The sequence below is a fragment of the Corvus brachyrhynchos genome, unplaced genomic scaffold, assembly GCF_000691975.1.
Source record: "Corvus brachyrhynchos isolate BGI_N302 unplaced genomic scaffold, ASM69197v1 scaffold79, whole genome shotgun sequence".
NCBI classification, from domain to species: Eukaryota; Metazoa; Chordata; class Aves; order Passeriformes; family Corvidae; genus Corvus; species Corvus brachyrhynchos.
This window is the reverse complement of record NW_008240023.1, coordinates 50,685-59,090: the sequence shown is the minus strand read 5'-3', so window position 1 is coordinate 59,090 and position 8,406 is coordinate 50,685. Positions and strand designations below refer to the sequence as shown.

The following is an 8,406-nucleotide window of genomic DNA, read 5'->3' as shown; positions in this document are numbered from 1 at the left end:
AAGGTTTTTTTTAATTTTCTGAAGTCATTCAGTTGATGTGTGAAAGATCTCAGGGCAAATCCCATGGTTCCTCAGACACAAATGGCAGAAAGATTTAAAATCTGGCTTTGGTCTTTACTCCTCTGTCCTCATTAGCTCTGTTCTTCCCTGGTGCAGTGCAGGTAGGAAAGCCAGGTAGCTTTCAGAGACGTAGCCATTGCTAGCAAGCCCTGAAAATATTCTTTTGACGCTCACTTGCAGATGACAGGAACCCTGGGAGCATAAACCCAGTTATTTTCCGCCCCATGGAAGAGGGAGTCAACATAGATTTCCCCAGCACCATACAATCGATCGCCCAGTTCCTAAACTCCACGCGGGAATCCCGGGACCCCAGCGTGTACACCCAGCTGGTGGCCACTTTGGCCTTTACCGCCGAAAAAGCCAAGTTTGCCACTGGAAATGAGCGGCAAGAGTGGATGGACTTGTTCATTGACACCTTCAAAATGGTGCACAGCGAGATTGTGGGGGACCCAGAGACCGTGCTAGGGCTGTGCTGAGACCTCTCTTGGGGGTCACTTGGAGGCAGAGGCCGAGTGGAGGTGGAAATCGTCGCTCCTGTGTGGCAGAGGGGACAGTTCATGGGGAGATTTTTTTAGTTTAGGAGAGACAGAGGCAGTGGAATGGCTTGGTTGTGCTCAGCCAGGGATGGGACACAAGGAGCAGTCCCCTCCAGCTCAGCTGGCTGATGAGCATGGTGGCTTTCCCCAGCAGTACCAAGGGATGCTCTTGCTTTCTCTGCTGCTTTTTTGCTGAGAGCCTAACGACGCGTTTTCCCCATGTCTTCCTGTGTATGTCCTTGCTGACCCCCTCCAAAGCATCCTTCTCCCCTTTCTGCATCCTCTCTCTCGGTTACCACGGGCTCTCTTCAAGTCCTGCAAGGCTGACCAAGCAAGGTGCATCCCCGCTCACCACAGTGTCTCTGTGGAACCCCTCATGGGCAGCTGGGGGTGGAGGGAAGAAGCAAGCAGGGTGGGAGAGGGAGCAACCCTCCCTTTCCTTTGGGAGCACTGACACCTGGGCAGTGATTCTCTCAGAAGCTGTGTGGGCTCCCCTGGCCTTTTTCTCTGCTTGTACACTTGTGTTTCCTCTGTCGTAATCCACAACGTGTAGCTGTCCATATCCAAAAGGCAGATATTCTGTTACGTGGGGCCGAGTGGTCCAAAGCAAAATTCCTTGACTGATGTGAGCTGTTTAAAAGCAAGTACTTAAGCTTGATGTAGTAGAGCCTACTCAATCCATACCCAGTGCTGCTTTGGCTCAGACACCACAGAGCCACCACCTGCACTGCAGGTATGTGTGCTTAGACAAGGCCTGGTATCTCCATCCACTCAGTCATCCATGGCCCAGTTTGCACAAAGTCAGGCGGGCAAGGGCCATTCCCACCTCCAGTTTAACTGCTCTCAAGCTGTATTTAGAGGTAGTGGGATTTTGTGTGCAGACACAGGAGTAGAAGTGCTTACTCTGACTGACATGGTATTACTTCAATAAAGTATACTGAGCAAATGTCACATTTAATGGGCGGAAGAGAGATGTGCTATCCTCAGGAATTTGGCTGTAATATTTCCGGGTATAAAAGGTGGAGCCACTTGCCAAGCTCAGCCGTGGGAGTTGCCCACTTTGAACTTACTGCGGTGTTCCCCCGAGGTTTCAGCACTTTTTCCCCCAGTCTACAGGGACAAGTTGCTCAGAGAACAGAACTGCTATCAGTGTAGAATAGAGGGGAATTTTTAAGAGTTCTGAGTGCTTTACATGGTGTGCTCTCTGTTTTAGGTGAAGGCAAAAAGATCAGCCTGTGCCTGAGTCTGGTCATAATTCACATATTCCAGATAGTCTGTGCAAAGCCAAACTCCCTATTCTGTTTTGTTTTTTACCCCAAAATTAGTGTGACTTAGCCTGCTGGGATGCAGGACTGAACTCAGAGTAGTTAAGCTGCTCCAGCCGTGATGCCAGAGGAAAAGCTCCCAAACCCCACTGATTTGAAAAGACCTCAGGGCTGGGACGTTTTGCTGAACAAAAAGAGGATTGGAGAAGTTGGTGAAGGAGTGTTTTTTAGCATAATCCCGTCTAATCCCTCTGATAAAACCAGATGGATTTCATCACAGCAGCGTTCCTTCAGTGAAACTCTTGGGCAAAGGAAGGACAGAGATAAGGAGGGTAAAGGATGGTCCATACCTCCCCAAAGATACAGGAGGGGCTGGGAAAGGGGGAAACCCCAAAAAGGGCTGCAAGGTCAGTCCCCACCTCACTTTCATCTCCACTGTCAATACTGCGAAAGAATAGAGGAAATACAAGTTGTTCAGGTTTTAGAAAAAGCAGGAAGGTGATGTGAATGGGTGGAGTTACTCTGTACACTAATGGCAGAAAAATCAATGATATTTCTGCTTATTTGCGCTGCCTTCATTAGACATCCCCACCTGTGCAGTAAGGTGAGCTACAGGCATTCATGATCCACATAAGAAGGCCCAATGCACCAGTTAAAAGCACAACAGGAAGGTTTTAGTCGGCCTAATTCATGGTGGTACTTCTGAGAGCTTCTCTGCCAGTTAGGATGAGAATCTTGCTGCAGAAAAGGGTGCTCGGGTCCTCAGCCTCTCAGAAATGAGAACAAGCTGCAAACAGAGCCTGACACTGAGCAGGACAACCCCAAGGCTTTACTGCCCTACATTCCCATGGGATAACTCATATGTAAAGGCACTTTATCGAACAGCTGGAAGGCAGCCCTCTCCAGCTGTGAGGGCTGAGCATCAAGCAGAATGTGTCTCTGGGGAATGCTCCTGTCAGATGTGCATTACACTCCCGCTGAAGCTCCATGGAGTGATGCTGCCCTCTGCTTAGCTAGGAGCTCTTCAGGCTTGCTTGTCATCTCAAAAAACATGTGGGCAGGCCTTGGGGGAGGCTGCTAGCACTGCCCCAACATGACACGCAGCCCCTGCTCACACCTGCTTTCACAGACCCTCACAGAGGTTTTGCACTGTGTGGTTGCAAGGGGGATTCCTTCCTGCCTTTCCCCCTCCACGGTTGCTCAGAGCACGTGAGGACCAGGAGTGCAGGTGCTGCCAAGGCAAGGTATCCTTGTGGCAGCAGTACCTGCATACCAGGAACTGCAGCATCAACATGCCTTTAGACAACATTTCTCACGGAAGATTGGGCAGAGGTGAGTATGTGCCTTTATTGTTTTAAAAGAGGGAAGGTAACAAGCGATAGGACAAAAGGAAATGGCTTCAGGTTGCACCAGGGGAGATTTAGACTGGATATTAGGGGAAATTTCTTCACTGAAAGGACAGTCAGGCACTGAAACAGGCTACCCAGTGAAACAGTGGAGTCATCATCCATGAAGGTGTTCAAAAAATGTGATGTGGTGCTCAGGATATGGTTTAGTGGTTAACATGATAGTGCTGAGCTAATGGTTGGACTTGAGGATCTCAGAGGGCTTTTTCAACCATAAGGAATCTGTGATTCCCTGATTCTGTGCTGAACCCAGGTGTAGCACTGTCCAGCACTAGGGAAGCTCATTGTCAGGCTGGACTTGCTCACAGTGTGGAAATTCAATCTAATGTTACACTCCTACCCCCAAAGTTACCCCCTGTTGCTAGAAATGGGTGCTCAAGGTGGGGCTGCTCCAGAAGCTCCTATTCCTTGCCAGTCACACAACACAACATGGCAGCATCTTCAGGACTTCACTCTTTTGAGATGCAGCCTCAGAGGCACAGAACTGCTTGAGAGTGCTATGGCCATTGCCCTGCTGCCAGCTCGGGGAATGCAGAGGAACCCTGAATGCAATGCACATAACTACTGAAAAGGGAGGAAATAATAGTCTCTGACTATCAACTGACTCCAAACATAGCTATTTTCTTCTTTTTTTTCCCTGAGTTCATTCACTGCATATATTCATGTATTCGATGTGTTTGGACTGGGCTTGGAGCAACCTGGTCTAGTGGGAGGTGTCCCTGCCCACAGCAGGGTGCTGGAGCAAGATGAGCTTTAAGGTTCCTTCCAACCCAAACCATTCTGTGATTCTCTGATTCTATGCTTTTATGGTAAGTGTAACTCTGACAGTATACCACTCTCCAGAAGTAACTGAGAGGTTTGCAGGTGCTGCCTGCCACTAATCGCTGGATATTCGTCTCACAAATAAGAGCTGGAAATTGATGTAAGGCAGTGGGTGTAATTCTGGGACTGAAATGCACAGACCTGTCTAATTTCATGAGGGTCTGTCATCAGTCCCAGAATTAACATTCATTAAGCACCCAGTAGCTGAGGGCATCAAAAGCAAAGCTCCTTCATTTCAAGCTGCAAAGACAAGCTTTGGCAGCAGGGTTGGGCTGATCCTTCTTTGGACAAGGATGCACAGAGGCAACTCCAACCCAAATTATCCTGTAGTCTTCTTATCATCCCAACTCTTGTCCTCCTTCTTCCCCCTGCAGAGCTTGCTGTGGCCCAGTGCACCCAGCGCCCCGTTGACATTGTCTTCTTGCTGGACGGCTCAGAAAGGATTGGGGAGCAGAACTTCCAGAGTGCCCACCGCTTCGTGGAGGGTGTGGCGCAGCAGCTGACGCTGGCCCGGAGCAACAGCGACCACATGAACGCCCGGATCGCACTGCTGCAGTACGGCAGCGAGCAGGACCAGAACGTGGTCTTCCCGCTGACCCACAACCTGACCGAGATCTCCGATGCCCTGGCGCAGATCAAGTACCTGGACTCATCCTCCAACATCGGGTCAGCCATCATCCACGCCATCAACAACATCGTGCTCAGCCCGGGCAACGGGCAGCGACTCGCCCGGCGCAACGCCGAGCTCTCCTTCGTCTTCATCACCGACGGCATCACGGGAAGCAAGAACCTGGAGGAGGCCATCAACTCCATGAAGAAGCAGGATGTCATGCCCACGGTGGTGGCTCTGGGGAGCGACGTGGACATGGATGTCCTGCCGAAGCTTGGCCTGGAGCCATCTTCCGGGAGAAGGACTATAACAGCCTCTCCCAGCCCAGCTTCTTCGACAGGTTCATTCGGTGGATTTGTTAAAGGAAGGGCGCACACAAAATCCTTCTCTCACTGATATACACACCCCTGATATTACCTGTTGTATTTTCTTCCCCCTGTATGGTTGCTAGCCCAGAAGAGCTGCCCTCTGGGTCCTCCTTTCTAGCCAAAATCCAGAGCTCTTTATTGATTTTCATGATGAAGTTTCATGTATCTTACATTTATGGTGCTAATTAAAACCCAGATCAAAGCAGGATACAGAGCCATACGATGTACTTCTGTAAAGCTTTGCACACACCAAGCCATGACTTGTGTACGTACTGTAATCCTAGGAGGCCTTATCAGAGATGCAAGAAACCTTTCCGGTGTAGCAGGACCAATGAGTAACTCTAGTTTTCAAAAACTCTCAATATCTCTCAGTGTGTCTTGCTCCTCCTTCCTGGGAACAGCAGGACGGTGTGAGAGGTTTTGCTGCCTTCCACAGATGCTCCTTTGGGGGGTGTATCTATCTTAAATTTCACAAATCATCTCTAAGATCTTTATTTTCCTGTGGGCCATGCCTCCCTTTATTCCTTCTGTCATTCTACCCTTCATCAGAACCTGCTCATCTATTACTGCACTCCAAATTTCAGCTGAGAGGGGCAGCATGACTCCCAGCATTGACACAATACTGGACAGCCACCAGAACTGCCTCCCAGTCACCCCAACGTGCTCAAAGCATCCGTGGTACCTTCTTCCCACTGGTATCTGCTGAGCAATGCCCAGATTTGAACTTGAATTGTGCTGTCTGCAAAAATAAACGGACCTTTTTCACCCTATCCTGAAAAGGCCTCTTTTTTCTGTAGTTTTGAGGATTTTAAAAATTATTTTCAGTGAGCAGCTGATTCTCCTGGTTTCAAGCTGGTATGTCCAGATATCATGGAATCACAGAATGGTTTGGGCTGGGAGGGAACTGAAAGACCATCTCATTCCACTCCTCCTGCCATGGGCAGGGACACAGATTGCTCCAAGCACTGGCCTTGTTCACATTCCTCATCTGTTTCATGGGAGATTCCCTCTGCCATGGTGAGATTGTTCCTATAAATTATTACCCTGATGTGGAGGATGGCAGCCCACATAATTACAGTATCCCCCAGCCACCCCTTCTGCTACACCTGGGAAAGTTCACATGAAGTGCAAGGAGTTTTATTGGATCCCTGTTAGCAGCCAGTATCACTGCGCAGGAAAACACACACAGACACCAGAAGATTGGAAAACAGCACATGATGAGTTTCAGCAGGCTCCCCCGAAAGATAGAGGGTGGACATGCTGTCCATTGACTCCGAGATTCCAGGTCAAAGGACTTACAAGCTACACATAAGAGAAATCACTCAGCAGGCAAAACACTGTTCCAAGGGAAAGGGGGAGGGAGGGGAGCGCCATGCAGGGGGTTCCTACGAGGACTTTGGCCTCATGTTTCGCTGATCACCGCGGAGCAGGTGGGACACGCCAGACGTTCAGTCAGAGTCAGAGCTGCTGCTTGAGCTGCAGGAGCCACCTGAGGGCTGGGGAAGAGAAAACAAATTTAGGGCAGCAGGGAAACGAGCCTCTGTCACAGCATTCCTGAGAGGGGTTAGTGACCCTGCTGTGGCTGCCCCATATTGTGGGAGGGCTGGAGGTTTTTTATGACTTTTTTACAAGGCTCTTGTGAGAAATGGAACCCACTCCTTTTGCTTTTGGGGTTTTATAAATTTAATAAGGGACAATAGGGGACAAAGGTCACTTAAGCCAAAGGACAGGGCTGGGTGCTTGCCTCATAGCCAGAGGCACGAACACTTACAAAGATTCCCAGTTATCTGCTTTAACTTCATGCATATTAATAAACTACAATGCATATGCATAGTTTTTCTGTGCACTGATTTACATTTTTTTAGAAGGGATTAACATAGTTCCTCCCCCGGATTGCCTTCTAGAGCATGCGTATTACGATGTGAGGGTCTTCGGGGGTCTTCTCTGATGAAGGCTCAGGTCTTCCTCACATCTTGAACTTTTCAACTGTGTCTTTGGAGCATGCGCAGTTATGCTGTTCCTAGGTCTTTCTGGGTCCAACCGGTTTGAATTCCTTTCTCATTAGCACATCCTGCTGCTTCTCTTATTTTGTCTATTTTTGAGATTATCTACCTGGCTTTTCGTTTATTTAAGCATTAAGTGATAAGTTAACCACATACTAGCTATTACACTGTATAAAAAGTGATAATTTAAATTATATAGGTATAATTCAAGCTATATAATCATCTTGTAACTTTAATCCTAGTTAAAATGTTAATTAGTAAATACCTGTGTAGCGAAGTTATTCTTACCATGCATATCATTTTTCCTAACATATTCTAATACATAATATTTCTTACATTTCACTATTTGTGAAAGCCAATGCTATAATAGCTGTTTATCACACTCTTAAGGTCAATAAAGGAAATTCCAGAAAGGTCTTGCTCTCTGCCAGCAAGGACCAGTCACGGCAGATCACTTCCAGAGCTGTTTCCCAGTGAGAGGAGCTGCTGGTTAGATTTGTCTGGGAAATGCTCCCACCTCCAGTGTTGGAAATGGGCCCTTGTTTAGCAGTTCCTCATTCAGACCTGCTCAGGATGGTGCCCATCTCTGGAATGGCATTTTCTGCAGAATCTACTCCAAGCACAGGGAATTGCTTCTCCTTTTTTGGTTTTCTTGTGGGGTTTTTTTTTAAGGAGGAACTGAACAGTTCCTCTGCTGCAAGACACTGAGTGAATGTCCCTTATGGACGACTTGCACTCAGGTGAGCAGGACAAAGTCCTGGGATTTAATACACAGTACAGTGCACCCCGAGCCACGCCACCATTTTAAATGGCTTCAAGGAATTTCATGGATTGCTTTTCAAATTACTCACTTAATATGACTTATTCTTGCCTATTTATTAATCTAACAGGAATTTCCACGTCTAAAAAAAGCCACTGAAGTTTTGGCAGCTTGCTCTAGCCACTACACAATGGGAGAGGAGAGTCCCAGCTGCTCAGGCAAGATGCTGTGGAACGGGGAGGGGTCCAGAGGACCACAATAGAATTAGGGAAGGGTTCACTGCTGTGCCACTCTTACCTTGTCTCCGTGGTGCTTGCAGTGCTTCTTCTTATGGTGCTTCTTATGGTGCTTCTTATGGTGATCCTGGTGCCCATGGGGGTGATGGCCTGCTGGGGGGTGCCCATGGGGGTGATGCCCCGATGGGGGGTGCCCATGGGGGTGATGCCCTGATGGGGGGTGCCCGTGCGGGTGCTGGCCAGGTGGAGCAGGGCACGGGGGGCAGACTGCCACGCCGCCAGGGCAGGGACCTGTGCCAGGACCAGGGTATCCCGGCGGGGCAGGAGGGACGACTGCCAC

At 48.8% G+C, this 8,406-nt stretch overlaps 1 protein-coding gene and 1 long non-coding RNA gene across 2 annotated transcripts in view; one reads left to right on the top strand and one right to left on the bottom strand.

The window, feature by feature from the left end:
- The window catches only part of COL6A2 (collagen type VI alpha 2 chain), a 24,177-nt gene extending 18,902 nt beyond the window's left edge, over positions 1 to 5,275 (top strand). The window contains 2 exon segments of the mRNA XM_008640703.2: positions 4,464 to 4,979; positions 4,982 to 5,275. Coding sequence (XP_008638925.1) covers positions 4,464 to 4,979; positions 4,982 to 5,061 — 596 coding nt within the window. The 3' untranslated portion in view covers positions 5,062 to 5,275.
- A 913-nt stretch (positions 5,276 to 6,188) lies between these two features.
- On the bottom strand, positions 6,189 to 8,399 carry LOC108448933. The gene is made up of 2 exons (XR_001865017.1): positions 8,128 to 8,399; positions 6,189 to 6,563 (listed from the first exon to the last, which is right to left on the bottom strand). It is a non-coding gene; the product is annotated as an uncharacterized LOC108448933 (long non-coding RNA).
- Positions 8,400 to 8,406: the final 7 nt, after the last annotated feature.